Below are 23,084 nucleotides of genomic sequence, written 5' to 3' on the forward strand. Positions count from 1 at the left end.
GTGATAGTACCAAACCAGCCAACACTATCCCTGTGTAGAGTTCAAGACTAGAATCCAAATTCAGCAGGAACATTGTGTGCTTTCATGTTCACAGCTGCACTACAAGCTGGATGCTCATGGGTTCAACATAAGAATCATGCTGAGGAAGAGAACGAACTTGTAGCTGTCCTCTGAATTTGAAAAATAAAATTAACTGCATTAAGCTGTCAGGTCACTTTCACCAGGTCCAATTCAAATAGGTTAAGAATTTGATTAGGGATTCTCACTCGAAAGTTGACAGCGATTAGACAGCAATTCAATGCAACTTTAATTTACAGTATATTGTTGCATTATGTATTATTTCTAAAGGTGAGCATGGCAGAGCTAGAGAATTTCATCTTCGTGTGTGGTTGACAGGTGCATTTGTGTAAGGGGCCCGTGCTGAATAAATAAACTTGCAACTTAAAGGGGAGGGTGCCAGTCAAAAGTGGGGAGGGGAGGGGGGAATCTTTCAGGTAGAAGCACCTATTCCATAATGTTGCTCATGGAGTATTTCCCGCCCCACCCCTGCAATGTTTCTTCCCCCATCTCCTGAAAATGCTTATTTTTGCTGACATGACATTCCGTGGGTACCGGCAGCCCTTCAGTACCAGTCACCATTCTTCAAGTGTGATAGCAAATCTTGCCAAGCTAATCGACAGTAGGAGAACGCATCATAAGAGAGTCCAATCCTGTGCTCACTCGACATCCGCACACTCGCACTTTCCAGCATTTAGTGATCAAGAGCAGGGACTCTGGATGATTTTTCCCCTTTCTCAAGCCCAGGAGCACTGTGGCCAATTGTATCACCCCGATTGCTGCACCTGCTGAGATCAGGGTACTGAATAGACTGAGGATCAAATCTGGGATCTGTCTGGTCTCTATGGTTCAGTGCTGTGCTGTGCAGTATGTCAAACCACTAAGTATGCACATTTTAGACAAGCAGATGTATGAATTGCACTGCACCATGGAGTTTGTAAGACCATGAGTTTGTACTTTGAATTCCCCAAACACAGAGTAACGCAAAATCACAGGAAGTAAATCCAACATTACAACAGTGACTACACTTTGAAAGTTATTCATTGGCTGTAAAGCACTTTGGGAAGTCATGAGGACATGAATGTCACTATAGAAATGCAAGTTCTTTCTTCAGATAGTCTCACACTTCCGAGCTGCAAAATAGCAGATAGAGGTTCCAAAATACAGCAATATGCTCATCACTTCTGACCGAAGAACAGGGCTAGGAGTCAAACAGCTGACAAGAATAATAAAGAAAGACATAATAAAATGGAACTCATAAAATGCTCCTTGTGTAGAACATTGTTTTTAGAATGCTGATATCTTGAAAGTGGATCTGCACAAAGCAAGCTCATCAAGAGACAGTGATTGGCACAACTTCTTTATCTGTTTACCAACACACAACTCAATGATGAAAATTATTATATATGCAAACTATAGATATACTCTCTGTGTAGTCACTGTATAGTTACATAAGATGGAGATTTATTACCTGATGTACTATCATTAAGGTTTACACTGTGTATATACTATGCTGGCACCATTAGAAGGTGTAACTGGTGGATAGGGAAGATCCAGTGGAAATGGGAAGACCTCTTCATTCCAGCAATCGATGTCTCCCGTGCTCAGAGGCAGAGCAAAACCTCACCTTCGCTTGGGCCAGGCACCGGAGAACAGACCAGCGCAGCACCTGAGGCACAGACCGTCCATCATGACTGCGTGGCAATGATCCGTCCGAAACGACCTAAAAAGTACCATCCCGGCTCCAGTGGCAGGAATCCTGGGTAAGAAGATCGAATTCACAGGCACTCTTCCAGTTTTTGTGGCAGAATCACGGGAGAGAAGGATCAAGGCAGGCGACCTCGAGGTCAGAGGCAAAGTGGCATCCCTGCTGCAGCAAGGTGCAGCGTGTCTGGAAAAAAAAGATGGTCGCGACCATATCACGGGGTGCAACGCTGAAGGACCAACGTGCGCTGTCTTAACAAAGGATTTGATTGGGGTAAAGCCAACAGGGTTCTCTTAAAGGAGACCTGCAACCAACTGAACTTAGAGACATTGTATGCATGGTAATCAATGTAATGAACCGATTAAGATTGTGAACAAAATGTTGTTGAGAGATGCCGGTACTATTCCAAATGTAAAGAACAAAATGTTGTTGCGAGATGTCAGTATCAGTCCTAATGTAAAGAACAAAATGTTGTTGCGAGATGTCGGTATCAGTCCTAATGTAAAGAACAAAATGTTGTTGCGAGATGCGGTATCAGTCCTAATGTAAAGAACAAAATGTTGTTGCGAGATGTCAGGAATAGAGTGTTCCCAAAAGTAGCAAGCGAGCGAATTCGGGAGGGTAAAGGCGCTGATCCTGATGCCCTGCCCCAGGTGTCCCCACAAGTTATAGGCTAGCGACCTCAGGAGGGTGAAGGTACTGATCCTGATACCCTGCCCCAGGTCTATCCCACGTTGCAGACACCCGATGGCACTATTCGCCACGGACCTGGAAACGCAAACGGCGCCAATAGGTGCAGTCGGCCGCCGTTGCCCACCACCCGGGCGCAGCCCCCAGACTTAGTCGCTATCTCGGCCATGTCCGGGATCGAAAGGTCAGAACCGAGTTCCCCAAACAGGACCTGGAACAGCCAGGTTCCCGTTAAAAGGGCAGGCAGAAGGAGGACAGGGAAGCCACACACATCTGTGGCTCTGCCCACCATTAGGCAACGGCAAAGGCCCCAAGTCCTGGCTAGGTGAACGAACTAAGCCCATCCCGCTAGCAGGGGGCGCAGTGCCGCTATCAGACGACTAGGACCCTGTCCGGTTGCTCTGGAACCTGCGTCCTTGCATACCTGTACTGCTACCTCAGTACTGACCATGACTGAACCATGAATGCAATCTACTCAATCCTGGCGCACGATCGCAAAACATAACGAATGTAAGTCACTGAACCAAGGATACAAACTGTAACTTCCTTTCTTTGTAATTGTACTGTGTCTGATCCTGTGTGTTAATGTAACGGGCATGCAGCATGATCTCGCTGGGGGGGAGGGGGGGAGGGGGGGAGAAAATGGATGTATGTAGCCATGGACACACACATGGATCACAACTAGAACCCATTGGAACCTCCACTGCATCACTGAACCATCCAAACTGGTAACCACTACCCAACGTTGTGGCAAAAGGACTTGGGGATTAACAGGGAGAGCCAAGCCAAAGCACAGCCAAGGTGCAAGGGCTATTGGCACTTAAGTCTGGGGAGAGCTAAGCCAGAGCATATAGTGCAAAGGTAATCGGCACAAAGGACTTGGGGGAGAGTGATGCTATATATGCAGACTATAGATATACTCTCTGTGTAGTCACTGTATAGTTGCATAAGATGGAGACTTGTTACCTGATGTACTATCAATAAGGTTTACGCTGTGTATATACTATGCTGGCACCACTAGAGGGTGCAACTGGTGGAGACTGGGGTTTCCTGCCCCTGTGGCAGAGGCTGTCCACTAGAGCGCACTGCGGTGGGAGACCCGAGGGTCACCTGCATAGGTGTGCAGGGCCCAGTATAAAAGGCTGCCCACCATGCTTGTGCCTCACTTTGGAGTTACGAATAAAGGACCAAGGTTACCACAGTTTGAGTACAGCACATTGCCTCGGGGAGTCATTCATAAGTGCATTGCAGACATAACAGAAATCACATGAAAAAATACAACAGACTAATGTGTAACGTAGATGCAATTCAATCTGTTGCACTTTCCTACTCTCTGTATTCTTGGTAGTGTCCCTGTCACTCCTATAAAAAGGGGATTCGTCAGCTTGACCAGGCCACCTCTAATGAAAGGCACCTCCCAAACTATTAACCTGTCATTTTGTTTTACAGATGCTCACTGACCTGACATGCATTTCCAACATTTCTTGTTTTCATTTCAAATTTTTTAAGTTTGCGGTTTTCTTTTCACATATTACCCAAGAGTATTGTTTAAGTAATTTATTTTCTCCAGATCTTTTTAAATTGGCCATATACCTCTTAAACGTGAATTTTCAATGGGCTCGTTATACATTCGTGGCCCTCAAACAACCCAGCCACAGACACAAAGGCTGTGGCACCGAAAAGTTAAAGAGCATTTTTTCAGCAGTAGCTTTCAATAACACTGGGCATCGTCATTTACTGGAATGAGTGACTACAGTGGCACAAGAGGCTGCTTTGTGCTAACTGGTCTGGTGCCAACTAGTTTGGCACCTGTAGCTGAGTAATAGTGACTATTTTACTTTCTTGATGCCATTTGAAACCTCTCCAATCCCACATTCCAGCGCGTGGCAGCATTATTCTTTTAACGCATGAAACGTTTTCTTTTAAATACTTTCTATATGTCAGTAAAGCATTATGATACACAGATTCTGAATAGGAACCACAGTCGCAGAGGAGCCTTTATGGTAATAGAATAGTATTTCACAGCCACTCAGCACTGATGGGCTGGCAAAACTGGCTCCCAAGACCACTGAAAACAGCTGACGTCTGCTGCCACAGAAATAAGCGAAGGTGGTAGCTTTTATTATTAACTACAGCCAATGGCAAGAAAACCCCACATTTGTCATTAACTGCAGCTTTTAAATGTAAATGTGCCGAGAGAACGAGAGAGAGAGATTTTATTTCAAATAGTTTTGCGGTGCAATGCTGAGGAAAAGAGTTGACTCCCGACAGTTTGCACCCAGTGTAAGCACCAAGCTTTCCTAAGTCAAGTAGAACACAGGCCCTTCCCCACATACTGCACCATCTGAAATCTGCTTTCCCCACATCAACCTTCCTTGTATCCTCTCTGAGTTAGACTGACAATTTAGCATTGAATTATTGTCAGTTTTGTGCTGTGAAACTGTATCCACTGGCAACTGGGCTGAAGCATTTCAAAATAATTTAAATTTATAGCCATCAGCGAGAGACTTGCAACTCATCAGTGAATAAACTGCCACTTAAATTTTCCCCCAATTTTATCCCCTCCTTCTGAAGTTACTGACTGTGTGTTTGTCTCAGAGGTCTGAGGGGACAAAGCTGGGTCGTGGGATTCTTTTACATGTATGTGCTGGTCAAAGTCAAGCATAAAGGTGGTAGAGAATTGAATTTTAGTTTAGAGTTGACCGGTTCACTTGTGTGGGTTCTGAAAGTGACTTGTACTAAATAAACTTGCAATTTAAAGGATAGTGAGATCAGCGAAGAACTGGCACAGGCACAATGGACCAATTAGCCACCTCTGTATTGTAAACTTCTATGGTTCTTTATATTTGTTTGCAAGAAAAGTCCCTGGTAGTTACAAGTGATACAATCCCCACATGTCCTTGTTCAAAGAGAAAATAAGTGTCTGGATGAATACACTGTCTCCTCCCAAGCTTTAAAGATCGACTAACCCATTTGCTTTAAAAACAAATAACCTGACATTATAAAATGTAACATCCAAACACTTAGACAACATAGTCCTTCAGGTATAACAGGGGCTTCCTACGAATTGGCATTGCTTGATCCTCAACATTAATGGCTGCATCATCTAGTTCATAGGTTCTGGCAATGTTATAATTTTTTTGAGGATACACACATCATCATCATCATCATAGGCAGTCCCTCAAAATCAAGAAAGGCTTGCTTCCACTGTAAAAGTGAGTTCTCAGGTGACTGAACAGTCCATTTCAAGAATTACAGTCTCTGTCACAGGTGGGAAAGACAGTCGTTGAAGGAAAGGATGGGTGGGGAGTCTGGTTTGCCACATGCTTTTTCCACAGTCTGCGCTTGTTTTCTGCATGCTCTTGGCTACGAGACTTGAGGTGCTCAGCACCCTCCCAGATGCTCTTCCTCCATTTTGGGTGGTCTTGGGCCAGGGATTTCCAGGTGCACTTTATCAAGGAGGCTTTGAGGGTGAACTTGTAACGTTTCCTCTGCCACCTGGGGCTCGCTTGCCACATCAAAGCTCCGAGTAGGGTACTTGCTTAGGGAGTCTCGTGTTGGGCATGCGGACAATGTGGCCCACCCAACAAAGCTGATCGAGCATGGTCAGTGCTTCAATGCTGGGGATGTTAGCCTGAGCGAGAACACTGCCATTGGTGCGTCTATCCTCCCAGTGGATTTGCAGGATCTTGCGGAGGCTGTGCTGGTGGTACTTCTCCAGCGCTTTGAGATGTCTGCTGTATACAGTCCACGTCTCTGAGCCATATAGGAGGGCGGGTATCACTACTGCCCCTATAGACCATAAGCTTGGTGCCAGATGTGAGGTGTGATTTGAAGTCGTGGTTACATCTTCTTCTGGAAAGGCAAACCCGAAGAAGTACGCCGCCTCCACGGAGTTGGTTTCGCCATCAAGAATAAGCTGGTGGGCCATCTCAGAGACTCCCCCTGAAGGATAAGCGAACGTCTCATGACTCTCTGACTCAACCTAACCAGGAACCAGTGCGCCACAGTCATCAGCGCGAATGCGCCAACTCTCAACGCAACAGATGAGACCAAAGAGGAATTCTACTCCAGCCTAGAACAATCCCTGCCCCAAATCCTTACAGACAACAAACTGATCCCCCTCGGCGACTTCAACGCCAGAGTCGGTAAGGACATAAGACCTCTGGAAAGGGAAAACCAACTCAAGCGGTACCCTGCTCCTGACAAAATGCCGAGAACATGACCTTGTCATCACCAACACCTTGTTTCATCAGAGGGACAAGTATAAGGCATTATGGCAACACCCTCACTCCAAGCACTGGCATCTGCTCGAGCGAGGGATCGCAAGGACGTGCACATCACGTGCACTATGACAGGAGCCGACTACTGCTGGATGGACCACCGCCTAATCCGCTCCATCATAAATATCAACATAGCCCCAAAACAACGACGGCAAAAGAAACAATGCCGCAGGACAATAACGCTGGGGCACTCAAACACCCACTTAAAAAGGCCCTATGCAGCCAGCACCTCATTGCCAACCTAGGGACTCTCGATGACCCTGAGACGCAGAGTGCCCACAGTGCCTAGTCTGCCCTCAAGTTCTCCGTAACCAGCGCACGCGAAGAGATGCTCGATCACTCAACCAGGAAACACCAAGACTGGTTTGACGAAAATGACCAGGAAATCCAGAAGCTAATAAGCCGCAAGCGCGAGGCATTTCTGAACTTAAAGCAACAACCCATTTCAGGAGCAGCAAAGCAGCTCTACAGGCGGCTGAAGGCCGAGGTCCAACAAAAAACCCACGACCTAAAGAATAGATGGTGGGTGGAGAAAGCACAGGAGATCCAGCAGCTGGCCGACAACCATGACGTGCCAGGATTCTTCAGCACAGTCAACCACCTATGGCCCAAACACCCAAAGCCCCACATACTGCTGGCCAAGAACGGAGAAGCACTCATTAAGGGCACCTAGGCAATCAGTGTCTGCTGGAAGGAACACTTCGAAGATCTCCTTAACCGAGACTCTGTCTTCGATGCGAGTGCCCTCGACTCCATCCCACAGCATGTTACCCGCCACCATCTCAGCAAAACCCCAGCCCTGCATAAGGTAGAAAAGGCCATTCGTCAGCTCAAGAATAACAAGGCAACAGGAGCAGTTGGAATCCCTGCTGAGGCACCAAAATAAGGTGGTGAAGCACTATTAGCAAGGATGCATGACCTCATTTCTCTTATCTGGAAGGAGGAGAGCATGCCAGGAGATCTCAGAGATGCCGTAATTGTGACCATACACTTCTGGTCATTTGATGAGAACTACTTCGAACAGTTATAGTGAAACCAAGTCTATGAATTATGGTGAGTTGTTTGTATGAGGGTATGTTTTCCTTGCTCATTATTTCTCACTGGTCACCAACTTTGATATCACTAGTTGATGTTGTTTTTGTTCAGCATGCTTTCATGTTGGCCTTAATGCTCTAATCTTTCTTTATATCTCATATCACTTGGAAGTAATAGTGTGATGATTCATCTGTGCTGGAATGAGACATAGTGCAGTAGTTACATAGGAATGACCACAGTTGTTGCTGCCAGGATGACTTTTCAATTGTGCAGTATGGACACATTTCTTAATGGTTTTCAACACTCTTTCAGCCTGTGAGTTTGACGTGGTTTGACAGTGGCAAAATCCAAGGTGTTCTGAGAAGGTGCTGGATGATGGGCTCTGTAACTGAGCTCTGCTGTCTGATTTTACGCCCTCTGAAATTTAGTAGTGCATAAAACTTGCCCAGAATAGTGGCCCGAGCTGCTATAAATGTGGTTATTTCAACTGCTGGAAATCAAGAGAAATCATCTTCCATTACTAAGGAATAGTCTCCAGATGGAAAGGAACCACAAGAATCAACACTGTCTGCCATGGATAATCTAGGTAAATCTAAAATGGCGAGTGATGCTGTCTTGTGTTCAATGTGTGTTCCTGACAGTGGAGACATCTTTTATAGCTGTTTCTATCTTACAGTCTATGCCTGGGAACCAGTGTTTTGTTCTGAAAAGGGCTTACCTATTGATGACTGATGCAGGTGAGGGCTATCACTTGATCTTGTAGTCCTGTTGGGATGATTATACACCTGCCATGTAGGAGAACATCATTCTCAGTGACTGATAACTCCAGGAGAGCCAGCCATAAATGCTGGTAGTCCGCTTTCAACTTGTGGCAAGGATTGGTGTGCTTGTAATGTAAGGTCCTTCTGTGCATCTTGCTTGATATGAGCTAGAGTGTTTGCTTTGGGATTACTTAATTCCTCAGCTCTTGCTGAATAATAACTTGCTAGCAACATCTGGATTTGGACGTTGTAACATGCCTCAGATCCAGGGTGACAGTTAACAACCATGTAATTAGACTGGACCTTTCAGCAACAAGCACTGGGCCCTAAAAGAAGGTTCAGACTGTGGATTTGAAAATATGAGGATCAAAGGCTTGTTATCTGTAAATACCATAACTTGTTGACCAGAGCTGTATAGGTGAATTGGTTGCTCAGCCATTTAACTGCCAATGTTTCACATCCAATCTGGGAATTGTAGCACCCTGTGGAATTGAATCAACTGGCACAGATCATAGATCTAGTTGCATCAAGATCATCTTCATCTTCTTGCATAAGGATGGCTTTTAAGCCAACTGCACTGGCATCAACATAGATCTGCATTGGTCTACTGGTATCAAAATAAGTCTGCCACTAGATGGTGATTGCATGGTCTTCATGACTATCTTCTCACTTTAAATACTCCTGCTGCTGAAGAGTACTCAACTCCTTTTGTATCACATCAGATCAATGTGTTGCAAATGTTCCAATATAATGGTTCCCTCATCAAGCTCTAGCTGGTGATACCCAGATTTCAGATTTACCCATTTATCGCTGTGAGAATCTTTCTTTGGTTGATATATCATATCGTTCACATTGAATTGCTTTCTTTGCAGCTCACATATCAACAGATATACACATCATTAGTATTCTAGGGCTTGGAGACAATTACCAGAGTTAAGACTATCTGCAACATCAATTATATCACTGTGCTCCAATTCTTTTAATTTTGCTTTAGTTTTCTTGCACAGAGGAAGTGGCACCTTTTAATGACAGTGAGCAATAGATGTGGCAACATACAATTTGACTGCCATTCAGTTTGCCTGTACAATCAAGAAAATTCACTGTGAATAGCACCTTCTGATGTTGGTACATTGATGCTTCATGCTGCTGAGGGAAGATGAATGCATTGTTGTGCTCAAACTGCATTTAGACCAAGTAGAGAACCAGGCTTTCCATTCACAACAGACACATCCATTGAGATTGTTCACTTGCCATATTCGATGTCTTATCAAATGGAAGTAACTGGATCGGCACATGATATAGCTTCACTTGAGAATCGGAACTAGCAATCAATAGATTCGTAATTGATTGATCGATCCTATTCAATGAACACCTGAAATCAACAATAACTCGAATTTGTGTACCTTGAAAATGTACTATTATTGACTTGTTACTGATAACTGATTTGATGGTGTTCTGTTGAGACCATGAATGACTATGCATCAATATCATCTGTAGAGCTGCATACAGTAAGTTCTGATTCAGTAACTTGATGCATGTTGTGTTGTTTTTACTGGCTAAATATCCGTGGACATACACCTGGGCCACCATGGCTCATCGAATGTTTCTGTGTAGACCTATAGTTGGGGTGATTGACAGCACTGAGGTTATCTCTTTTCCAACGTGCAAAACATTCTTTGCCTTTTGTTGGACGACCACCAGAGTAGAATCATTTCTACCACAGTAATAACACACATGATTGGTGGTGACCTGGCTTGACTGTGGATTTACCTTTGGAATGATGCAATTTGCACTAGACATTTATGCCGTTGATAGGAACTTATTGCTTAGTTTCCACATTCAGCACAACATTCAATGCTCTGGCCAGGTATGCTCTTTCTCCAGGAATTGGTGGCACAACATTTGAGACAAATATCCTTCTATAATCTAACTGATTTCATAATCTGCAGTAGCAAAATTCCATTTTGCTGCTTGTTAACATAAATATGTGCAATCGATTGATTCATTCTTATGTTGTTCAGCCCATGAAAACATGATTAATTGAAATGATGTACTTTGCTTTGGAGTGAAATGATCATTTAGGGTTTTCTTACCTTTATCTTAGATTTGCATTATTTTCAGTATCAAAAAGCATGTTGAATCTTGTAAATGTTCTACCCCATAATGCAAAAGCAAAGCTCTGCCTCACATAGTACCGGTGATATTAGAACTCAACATTGTACAATAGAACTGTTTCATCTATTTCTCTCACCTTGAAGGAACTAAAGTAGGCTTGTTCTATAGGCCACATGTGGGTACATGAGACAATCTTGAAGCCCTATTACTAGTAGAATTGAATTGTTACTTAAATGGATTTAGATATCTGGAATACACTGGATCTATGATTATTGACTCATTCAAGACATACAATGGAACAAAGCTAAATAAAGCATGCATTCTCTCCAGCAGTTAATTATTCTCTCATCGCCTCAAAATTATTCATAATGTTTCACAAAGCATTGTCATCACTAAAATGTCATGTTTGTCCTTGTAAACAGTGATTATCGATTTGCAGGAAAAGTTCTTCGTTGTTACAAGTGATAGAATCACTGCATGGCACTTGGCAGGGACCCTACTATTTGGGTCCACATATGTCCTTGAGGAGGCTGGCACTACTATACCGGGTCCGCTTCCAGGCTCAGCAGTTGTAACTCCCAGTTTAGGGAATCCTTATTCCTTGCTCCACCCTTTGGGCGTCATTCGCCTTATAACAGGCCCCTTACAAAGAGGAGACAGTGGAGACCTGAAACAAACAGATTTCTGCCATTTTCTTTGGGGTTCTGTTAGCGAATGGATGATTTTATTTACAAGTTTGAGTTATTTCACAAGATAATTGGGTTCAAAAGGTACTTACTAGCTTTCATAAGAATTAATCATACAATGATAACTGTTATTATTAGTAATTACACATATTCTTAAGGTCACACTTAGGATAATACGATTTATCAGGGAATTCACACATTACAGGTCTTGAGCTTGAGGGGAATAAATTCGCAAGAATCTGATCTAACACCCCTCTTTACATATTTTTTCTCTATTGCAGATTCATAGGTTATCAAAGGATTACCTCATCCGGTTATTCATTTAATGAATTTCAGTTTTAACAGGAAGGCCTTGCCTATACCTCATCAAGCCTTTATGTTGACTTGAGTTGTCAATCAAATCATCAACTCTAAACAACAACTTGCATTTCTTTAGCGCATTTAATGTAGTTAAATGCCTCAAGGCACTTTATAGGAGCGTTGGGAAACAAAATTTCACACCGACCCACATTAGATATTTGGACAGGTGAGAAAAGGCTTGGTCAAAGAGGTAGGTTTTAAGGAGCATCTTAAAGGAAGAGAAAGAGATAGAGAGGTTTAGGAAGGGAATTCCAGAGCTTCGGATCTAGGCAGCTGAAAGCACGGCCGCCAATGGTGGAGCGATTAAAATCGGTAATGCGAAGAGGCCAATGTTGGAGGAGCGCAGCGATCTCGGGGGGAGGGGGGGGGGGTAGGGCTGGCTGGAGAAGGTTACAGAGATAGGGAGGGGCGAGGCCATGGATGAGATTTTAAAATCGAGCCATCACGACAAAATTCCTCAACAAGGTCCTTAGAGGAGTTAGCCATCTTAGCTATAACTTTTCCAATGGCTGACACCATTAACCAGTCAACTATCTCACAGCTGCATGGCTTAAGGAGGTCGACGAAGCCATCAAACAAAGGTGGTCTGTTTTTGCCTCTGCTGAACTCTTATCAGCTACATGTCCCGTCCTTACTTTTCATTTCACTGGAAATGATACTGACATGTCCAACCTTCCAACATACCTTTCTGCCAACGTCCCAGACCCCTCCATCACCACCCCTGGGTATGTCCTGTCCCACCGGCAGGACAGACCCACCAGAAGTGGCGGCACAGTCATATGCAGTTGGAAGGAGTGACCACGGGGATCCTCAACATTGACTCCGGACCCCATGAAGTCTCATGGCATCAGGTCAACCATGGACAACAAAACCTCCTGCTGAACCACCTACTGCCCTCACTCTGCGCTGATGAATCAGTACTCCTTCATGTTGAACAACACTTGGAAAAAGCACCGAGGGTAGCAAGCAATGTTTCCTCTATTTATTTTCTTTCAGCCGCACATGCTTTACCAGCGTGGGACCTCCTTACTCCTCCACATCAGTGCACAGCTGCATGGCCGTTCACCTTAAGGGAGCATTGGTAGCAAGGGCTCAGACGGTACTCTGAGTGGGGGACTTCAATATCACCAAGAGTGATTTGGTAGCATCACTGCTAACCGAGCTGGCCGAGTCCTGTAGGACATAGCTGCAGCAGACGGTGAGAGAACCAACACGAGGGGAAAAACCTCCTTGTCCTTCCCAATCTACCTGTCGCAGATGCATCTGTCCGTGTCAGTGACCACAGCACAGTCTTTGTCGAGATGAAGTCCTGTCTGCACACTGAGGACACCTTACATCGATCGTGTTGTGTGGCACCATGACTACAAAGTGGAATAGATTCAGAATAGATCTAGCAGCTCAAAACTGGACATCCATGAGGCTCTGTGTGCCATCAGCAACAGCAGAATTGTATACCACCGCAATCTGTAATCTCATGGTCCGGCATATCCCTCACTCTACCATTACCATCAAGCCAGGGGACCAACTACAACCCTGCTATAATGAGGAGTATAGAAGAGCATGCTGCAAGTATATAAAAAGGAAGAGAGTAGCTAAAGTAAATGTTGGTCCCTTACAGGATAAGACTGGGGAACTAATAATGGGAAACAAGGAAACGGCAGAGACTTTGAACAAACATTTTGTATCTGTTTTCAAGGCAGAAATCACTAGAAATATCCCAATAATAGCAGAAAATGAGGGGGCAAAAGGGAAGGAGGAAATTAAAACAATTATCATCACTAGAGAAAAGTTACTAGGCAAACTAATGAGACTAAAGGCTGACAAATCCTCCAGACCTGATGGTCTGTATCCTAGGGTCTTAAAAGAAGTGGCTGCAGAGATAGTGGATACTTTGGTTGTAATCTTCCAAAATTCCCTAGATTCTGGAAAGATCCCAGCAGATTGGAAAACCGCAAATGTAACACTTCTTTTTCAAGAAAGGTGGTAGAGAAAGGAGGGAGACAGAAAGCAGGAAACTTTCGGTCAGTTAGCCTAACATGTTATTGGGAAAATGCTGGAATCCATTATTAAGGAGGTAGTAGCAGGATATTTAGAAAATCAATATAAAATCATGTTGACTGCTTGATTGTATGAAAGAAAAATCGTGTTTGACAAATTTATTAGAATTCTTTGAGGATGTAACGAGCAGGATGGATAAAGGGGAACCAGCAGATGTAATTTATTTGGATTTCCAAAATACATTCGATAAAGTGCCACATAAAAGTTTACTACACAAGACAAGAACTCACGGTGTTGGGGGTAATATATTAGCATGGAGAGAGGATTGGCTAACTAACAGAAAACAGAGAGTCGGAATAAATGGATCTTTTTCAGGTTGGCAAACTGTAACCAGTGGGGGGGGGGGGGGCACAGTGATCAATGCTGGGGCCTCAACTATTTACAATTTATATTAATAACTTGGATGAAGGGAACGAGTGTACTGTAATCAAATTTGCTGATGATACAAAGATAGGTGGGAAAGCAAGTTGTGAGGAGAACACACTGAGTCTGCAAAGGGATATAGATAGGTTAAGTGAGCGGTCAAAAATTTGGCAGATGGAGTATAATGAGGGAAAATGTGAGGTTATCCACTTTGGTAGGAACAATAGGAAAGCAAAATATTACTTAAATGGAGAGAGACTACAGCACACTGCGGTACAGAGGGATCTGAGAGTCCTCGTACATGAAACACAAAAGGTTAGCATGCAGGTACAGCAAGTAATTAGGAAGGCAAATGGAATGTTGCCGTTTATTGCAAAGGGGATGGAGTGTAAAAATAGGAAAGTTTTGCTACAGCTGTACAGGATGTTGGTGAGATCACACTTGGAATACTGCTGACAGTTTTGGTCTCCGTATTTAAGGAAGGATATACTTGCATTGGAGGCAGTTTAGATAAGGTTCACTAGGTTGATTCCTGGGATGAAGGGGTTGTCTCATGAGGAAAGGTTGAGCAGGTTGGGCCTGAACTTATTGGAGTTTAGAAGAATGAGAGGTGATCTTATTGAAAAGTTTAAGATTCTAAGGGGTTGACAGGGTAGATACTGAGAGGATGTTTCCCCTCGTGGGGGAATCTAGAACTAAGGGGCATCATTTCAGAATAAGGGGTCGCCCATTTAAGACGGGAGATGAGGAGGAATTTCTTCTCTCAAAGGGTTGTGAATCTTTGGAATTCTCTATCCCAGATAGCTGTGGAGGCTGGGTCATTGAATATGTTCAAGGCTGAGAAAGACAGCATCTTGAATATAGGGGAGTCAAGGGTCATGGGGAACAAGCAAGAAAGTGGAGTCGAGGCCAAGATCGGATCAGCCATGATCTTACTGAATGGCGGAGCAGGCTTGAGGGGCCATATGGCCTGCTCCTGCTCCTATTTCTTATGTTCTTATGCAGCACCAAGCATATCTAAAAATGAGATGCCAACCTGGTGAAACTACAACACAGGAAGCAGCATGTTGTAGACAGAGCTAAGCGACCCCACAAACAACGGATCAGATCAAAGCTCAATAGTTCTCCCACACCCAGTCGTGAATGGTGGCGCACAATTAAACAACTAACGAGAGGAGGAGGCTCCATGAACATTCCCATCCTCAATGATGGCGGAGCCCAGCACATGAATGCAAAAGAGCAGTTTGAAATGTTTGAAACCAGCATCAACCAGAAGTGCCAAGTGTATGATCCATCACGGCCTCCGACTGAAATCTCCACCATCACAGAAGCCAGTCTTCAGCCGACTTGATTCACTCCATGTGATATCAAGAAGCGGCTAAGCACACTGGATACAGCAAAGGCTATATGCTCCGACAACATCCTTGTTGTAGTGCCGAAAACTTGTGTTCCAGAATTAGCCACACCTCGAGACAAGCTGTTCCAGTACAGCTACAACACTGGCATGTACCAGACAATATGGAAGATTGCTCAGATATGTCCTGTCCACAAAAAGAACAAATCCAATCCGGCCAATTACTGCCCCATCAGCCTACTCTTAATTATCAGTAAAGTGATGGAAGGTGTCAGCGACAGTGTTATTAAGTAGCACTTACTCACTATAACCTGCTCACCAATGCTCAGTTTGAATTCCGACAGGACCACTTGCCTCCAGACCTCATTACAGCCTTGGTCCAAACATGGACAAAGAGCTGAATTGTAGAGGTGAGGTGAGAGTGACTACCCTTGACATCACGGCAGCATTTGACCGAGTTGGTATCAAGTATCCCTAGTAAAATTGAAGTCAATGGGATTCGGGGGTGGGGGGAAACTCTCTAATGGTTGGAATCATACCAAGCACAAAGGAAGATGGTTGTGGTTGTTGGAGACCAATCATCTCAGCCCCAGGACATTGCTGAAGGAGTACCTCAGGGTAGTGTCCTCGGCCCAACCACCTTCAACTGCTTCATCAATGACCTTCCCTCCATCATAAGGTCAGAAGTGGGGATGCTTGCTGATGATTGCCCAGTTTTCAGTTTCATTCGCCTCAGAAAATGAAGCAGTCCATGTCCACATGCAGCAAGAGCTGGACAACATTCAGGCTTGGGCTGATAAGTGGCAAGTAACATTCGTGCCACACAAGTGCCAGGCAATGACCATCTCCAACAAGAAAGAGTTTAGCCACCTCCACTTAACATTCAATGGGATTACCATTGTAGAATCCCCCACCATCAACATTCTCGGGATCACCATTGACCAGAAACTCAACTGGACCAGCGACATAAATACGGTGGCTACACGAGCAGGTCAGAGGTTGAGTATTCTGCGGCGAGTGACTCACATTCTGACTCCTCAAATCCTTTCCACCATCTACAAGGCACAAGTCAGGAATGTGATGGAATACTCTCCACTTGCCTGGATGAGTGCAGCTCCAACAACACTCAGGAAACTCGACACTATTCAGAACAAAGCAGCCTGCTTGATTGGCATTCCATTCATCACCTTAAACATTTACTGCCTTCGCCACCAGTGCACCGTGCCTGCACTGTTTACCATCTCCAAGATGCACTGCAGCAACTCACTAAGATTTCTTAGGCAGCACCCACTAGACACGCAACCTCGATCACCTTGAAGGACAAGGGCAGCAGGCGCATGGGAACACCACCACCTCTAAGTTCCCTTCCAAGTCACACACCATCCTGATTTAGAAATATTGTTAGAAACTAAGGATGCCTAAAAGTGTATAAAACTAATACGAATGCTGTGTCTAAATCGTTGTTTTGGACTGGAGATGAGGTGTCTGCTTAGAATGATAGAGAAATGCTGAGAAATGCTAATTATCTGTGTTTTCCAAGTTAAAGCTTCAGGTTGTTTATGTATCTTAAGACGATTTGTATAGGAAAAGCTTAGAATCGAAGGAAGTTTGTCGGAATTAATGTAAACACAGGCAGTTTACTAAGTCATAAAGAAGTTGACCACCGGTTAGAGGTGACAAAGCTCTGGTTTGGGCCTCAAGAGTAGAGGTCGAGGCTTTGTATTGATTGTACCCGAGGGGAATAGAGACCAAGAGATATCAAAGGAATTCTACAGAAAAGCAACTTCGATAAGGTATAAATGATGGCATGTGACCAAAATTGTAAGACATCTTTAAGGCGGGTTCTTGAAACAAGAATTGAGTCAAAGAACTAGAAGTCTTAATGGATATCAAGTTTTTAGGGGAACCTCTATAGGTCAAAAGATCTTGTCAATATTCAGGTTCAGGCCCACCACTAAAAATAGGTTAAAAGTGACCTCCTGGAAGCTTGCAGTCACAGATGGAAAAGAGAGAGAAGGAGGCACACAGATTGAAGAAACAAAGAGGAGGCTCACAGACGGAAGGAGAGAGAGAGAGAGAGAGAGAGAGAGAGAGAGAGAGAGTGAGAGTGAGAGAGAGGAAGCCCTAGACGATAGGGAAGAACGTAATTGCTCACGTGTGTCAACTGTCTGTCCGATTGGATCGATTTCAACTATTGTTATGGTCATATCTTTTTACTGTATAACTAACATGTTATATTCCGTCTTAAACTCTGATTAAACACAATTATCCACCATATTGGTTTGCACTCAAACCTGATTATTTAAAGTGACCAGAAATAGCCATAAAGAGGCAATTACAAACAATATATCGTCATTCCTTCATCGTCACTGGGTCAAAATCCTGGGACTCTCTCCATAACAGCGCTGTGTGAGTACCTTCATCTCACGGACTGCAGCGGTTTGAAGGCGGTGGCGCACCACCACCTTCTGAAGGATTAGTTAGGGATGGGCAATAAATGCTGGCGATGCCAACTACGCCCACACCCCATGAATAAATTTTTTAAAACTGAACGTGAAAGAAATACTTGCATTTACACAGTGCTCTATCAAGCTGCTGAAATGTCACAAGGCACTTCAAAGGAAAAATTACGTTTGGAGAAAACAAATAAAAAATAGAATGAAATACTGCTCAGTTTTAATGCTAAGGACAGCAGAGGGGAGTGGGGGAGATCAGAAATGCTAACAGAAAGTAAGAGATGAGAGATGTCTGCAGACCAAAGCTCGGAAAGGGACCTGTTCCCAATGAGCTGACGAGTGACACTCTCTGACACCGAATATAAAAGAATCTGTTTGATAAGGGCTCTGTGCTCAGTTCAGTGCCAGCGGAAAAGTTACAGAACTGGGACAAGAATTAATTGAAAAAGAATTGGATGTTAACGGTACACGTCAACCTGACACCATTCTTAACCGAGACTCTGTCTTCGACGCGAGTGTCCTCGACTCCATCCTGCAGCATCCTACCCGCCACCTTCTCAACACAACCCCAAGCCTGGCACGAGGTAGTAAAGGCCATCCGTCAGCTGAATAACAACAAGGCAACAGGAGCAGATGGAATTCCTGCCGAAGCACTAAAGCATGGCAGAGAAGCACTACTGGCACGAATACATGACCTAATTTCTCTTATCTGGAAGGAGGAGAGCATGCCAGGAGATCTCAGGGACGCCATAATTGTGACCAGCTTCAAAAAAGGGGACAAGTCCGACTGCGGTAACTACAGAGGAATCTCCTTGACCACAGGGAAAGTCATCGCAAGAATCCTTCTCAATCGTCTTCTCTCTGTGGCTGAAGAGCTCCTCTCACAGTCGCAATGTGGATTTCGTCCACTAAGAGGTACAACGGACATGATCTTTGTGCGACAACTATAAGAGAAATACAGGGAACAGCACCAACCCTTGTACATGACCTTCTTTGACCTCACAAAGGCCTTTGACACCGTCAACCGTGAGAGATTATGTAGCGTACTCTTCTGTTTCGGCTGCCCTCAAAAGTTTGTCACCATCCTCTGTCTGCTCCACAATGACTTGTAAGCCGTGATTCTGACCAACAGATCCACCACAGACAACGTCTGGACTGGGGTCAAGTAAGGCTGCATCATTGCACCAACACTCTTTTTGATTTTCCTTGCTGCAATGCTTCACCTCACCCTTATAGCAAGCTCCCCGCTGGAGTGGAGCTAAATTATAGAACAAATGGGAATCTGTTCATCCTCTGCCACCTCCAAGCCAGATCCAAGGTCATCCCATCCTCTGTCATTGAACTACAGTATGCAGATGACGCTTGCGTCTGCGCACACTCGGAGGCCGAACTCCAAGCCATCGGCAACACCTTCACCGAGGCGTACAAGAGCATGGGCCTTACGCTAAACATCCATAAGACAAAGGTCCTCTACCAACCTGACCCTGCCACACAGCACTGCTCCCCCCGATTATCAAAATCCACGATGAGGCCTTGGACAACGTGGACCATTTTCCATACCTCAGGAGCTCACTGTCAGTAAGAGCAGATTGATGATGAGGTCCAACGCCGCCTTCAGTGCACCAGCGCAGCCTTCGGTAGCCTGAGGAAGAGAGTGTTTGAAGACCAGAACCTCAAATCTGGCACCAAGCTTATGATCTACAGGGCAGTAGTGATACCTGCCCTCCTATATGGCTCAGAGATGTGGACTATATACAACAGACTCCTCAAAACACTGGAGAAGTACCACCAGCGCTGCCTCCGCAAGATCCATTGGCAGGAAAGATGCACCAACATCAGTGTTCTTGCTCAGGCCAACATTCCCAGCATTGAAGCATTGACCATGCTCGATCAACTCCGTTGGGTGGGCCACATCGTCCGTATGCCCGATACGACACTCCCTAAGCAAGCACTCTTTGCGGAACTTTGACATGGCAAGCAAGCCCCAGGTGGGCAGAGGAAACGCTTCAAGGACACCCTGAAAGCCTTCTTGATAAAGTGCAACATCCCCACCGACACCTGGGAATCCCTGACCCACGATTGCCCAAAGTGGAGGAAGAGCTTCCGGGTGGGGCGCCAAGCACCTCGAGTCCCATCACTAAGAACAAGCAGAAACCAAGCGCAGACAGTGGAAGGAGCGTGCGTCAACCCAGGCTCCCCACCCACCCTTTCCTTCAACCACTGTCTGCCCCACCTGTGACAGAGACCGTAGGTCCCACATTGGACTCTTCAATCATCTGAGAACTCACTTTTAGAGTGGAAGCAAGACCGAGGGACTGCCCATGATGATGATGATGCAAAGGAAAACCTCAAACAGTAACATTACCTTTGACGATCAGCTCTGCAAAGTTAGACACTCCAGATCCTCTCCCAGACTGTATCACGCATCGGTACAGGTCCTGCTCCTGCTTCGTCACTTCGTGTAGCTGAAAGGTTGCCAGGATACGCTTGGGGCTGGTGCGTTTTAGAAGGGCTGCCGGGATGGTGATGCCTCTGTACTGCCTCTGTTAACAAAATCAATGCAAACATGTTTTAAAAAAAAAGACGCGTGACTTTGAGGGGAAAAGTTACAAAAAGTTAGTTTAACCAGTAGGTCACCCAAACAACACATCTCACCCCAATGCAAAGTGGTTTTGGTTTTGCATTGACAAAAATTGTACGGTATATTTTGGATGTAATGTCACCCAAAGTGCAATTAACCGAGGGGTATGAACTTCATACTGGCACGATCATAGAATCTTAGAGCATAGAAGGAGGCCATTCCACCTATTCTCCAAGGTTAAATACTTATGGAGGAGAGGGGTCCATTTGACACCCTGGGATCTTTTTAAGGGTGCAGTTACACACTAACGTCAGTGTGGCAGTGAAACAATTTCCCCTTTGCTGTAATACTGAAGTTTGAGTGGAAGCAGAAATAATTTAACTCCCCATTGCACTGGGAACTGAAAAGTGAACCTCCAGCAGCAAATCCCCAGTCGCAGTGCCAATATGGTATGCAGCAGCTTGAGTTCCAAACTCTTCTTTCCTCCTGTGGGCAGATTTGTAATTTGTCACAGGCATTATAAACCTACTTCAGAATGAGATGGTGAGAACTGATTTGTTACAGCCCGTTTAAACGTGCCCTTATACAGTATCAGCCATGGCTCTATGCTAGCTCTCGTGGGTTCAAGCCCCACTCCAGAGACTTGAGACAAAAGTCAGGCTGGCACTTCCATCTTTTAGATGAGACGTTGAACCGAGGTCCCATCTGCTCTCTCAGGTGAACGTTAAAGATGCCATGGCACTATTTCAAAAAAGAGCAGGGTAGTTCTCCATGGAGTCCCTCATATATATCCCTCATCCAACATCGCGAAAACAGATTATCTGTTCATTAATCTCATTGCTGTTTGTGGGACCTCGTTGTGCACAAATTAGCTGTTGTGTTTTCTACATTACAATGGTTACTACACTTCAAAAGTACTTCAACGGCTGGAAAGCGCTTTTGATGGTCATGAAAGTCACTATATAAATGCAAGTCTTTTTCTTTCTTCTTCTCTTTCCATCTTAAACTACACTTTGTTAGCAGGAAGCTGCCTATCCCAGGGTTCAATGGCAGTACCGGCGAGCACAGCTCTCTGTTGACCGGTTAGTCAGTTTCCAGGAGGTGCCAGATTCAAACTGGTACAAGGTCGCCCTAAAATCCTCACCAGGTACAATCTAACTTAGGATTTTCTCATATTGTTACAACTATTCATTGACAAGAAAGCATTATTAGTTGCTTTATTATTTATACTCTTAACAGCTGTTACATGCTTAATTTAGTCAGCATGAGTTCAAATCATCAGATTCGCAAACGGCAATCATTTAGGCTAATTCAACATAGCGAGCTGTGCAACAATGTAATCTTTCTCAATTACAGATTTATCCCTTGTTCATTAAAGGCCCAGTGAATGGTTTTAACTGTGCTACAGAGCAGAATTGAATAGATCAGGGCTATTGTCAATCTGGGGTCAGAGAGAGTAGGGCTAATGTCAAACTGGGGTCAGAGAGAGCAGGGTTAACACCAATCTAGGATCAGAGAGAGCAGGGTTAGCGTCAACCTAGGATCAGAGAGAGCAGGGCTAATGTCAAACTGGGGTCAGAGAGAGCAGGGTTAACACCAACCTAGGATCAGAGAGAGCAGGGTTACCGTCAACCTAGGATCAGAGAGAGCAGGGCTAATGGCAAGCTGGGGTCAGAGAGAGCAAGGCTAATGGCAGCTTTGGGTTAGAGAGAACAGGGTTAACATCAATGTGGGGTCAGAAAGCAGGGGTAACATGTTTGAGAAAGGGCTGACTACAGTCTGGGGTGCAAGGGTTAAAGACAGAATGAAGCTAGAGAGCTATATTAACAGTAATGAGTGATCAAGGATGCAGAATAACTAACAGCAGTGCGTGGCTGCATTTATATAGCACCTTTCACAACCTCAGATCGTCCCAAAGTGCTTTACAGTCAATGCAGTACTTTTGAAGTGTAGTCACTGTTGCAGTGTGGGAAACACGGCAGCCAATATGCACACAGCAAGCTTCCACAAACAGCAATGTGATAATGACCAGATAATCTGTTTTTTTTTTAGTAATGTTGATTGAGGGATAAATATTAGCCAGGTCAACCGGGAGAACTTCCCTGCTCTAATAAACCTATGATGTACCTTTTCCTTTGCTTTTATATACTTAGTACAATGGCTCAAACCGAAAGAAAGAAAAAACTTGCATTTATGTCACGCCTTTCACCACCTCAGGACTTTTGCAGTGTAGTTACTGTTGTAATGTAGGAAACCTGGACACAACTTTGGCCTCAGGTCTTGTATATGTTCAACATTATCTTTTTGTTTTTGTATGCTACATCTTTAGATACAAAATCAAAGAAATCAAGATGGCTGGCACAACATTATACTGATGGGAGATGTCCATTGTCTAGGTGATGAGGAAACTCAGACTTGTAATGACAGCTGCTGAAAAGTATTATCTGGTTATGAGAACACTGACTCGTACATTCAGGGCTTGGCGACTACCACGATCACATTTCAAAGTTGCAAGTAGCTATTGCTGAAATGCTGCACCACTGTTCAATGGGATATGGTGAGTGTCCATGTGATGGTCAA

The 23,084-nt window shown here is 44.5% G+C and overlaps 1 protein-coding gene across 14 annotated transcripts in view; it reads right to left on the minus strand.

Moving 5' to 3' along the window:
* The window catches only part of ptprub (protein tyrosine phosphatase receptor type Ub), a 1,307,170-nt gene that overhangs the window by 498,521 nt on the left and 785,565 nt on the right, over positions 1-23,084 (minus strand). For all 14 annotated transcript variants that reach the window (XM_070898914.1, XM_070898921.1, XM_070898913.1 and 11 more), the window contains one exon: positions 20,289-20,466. In XM_070898914.1, coding sequence (XP_070755015.1) covers positions 20,289-20,466 — 178 coding nt within the window. The remainder of the gene's footprint in view (positions 1-20,288; positions 20,467-23,084) is intronic.

The sequence above is a fragment of the Pristiophorus japonicus genome, chromosome 14 (assembly GCF_044704955.1).
Source record: "Pristiophorus japonicus isolate sPriJap1 chromosome 14, sPriJap1.hap1, whole genome shotgun sequence".
NCBI classification, from domain to species: domain Eukaryota; kingdom Metazoa; phylum Chordata; class Chondrichthyes; family Pristiophoridae; genus Pristiophorus; species Pristiophorus japonicus.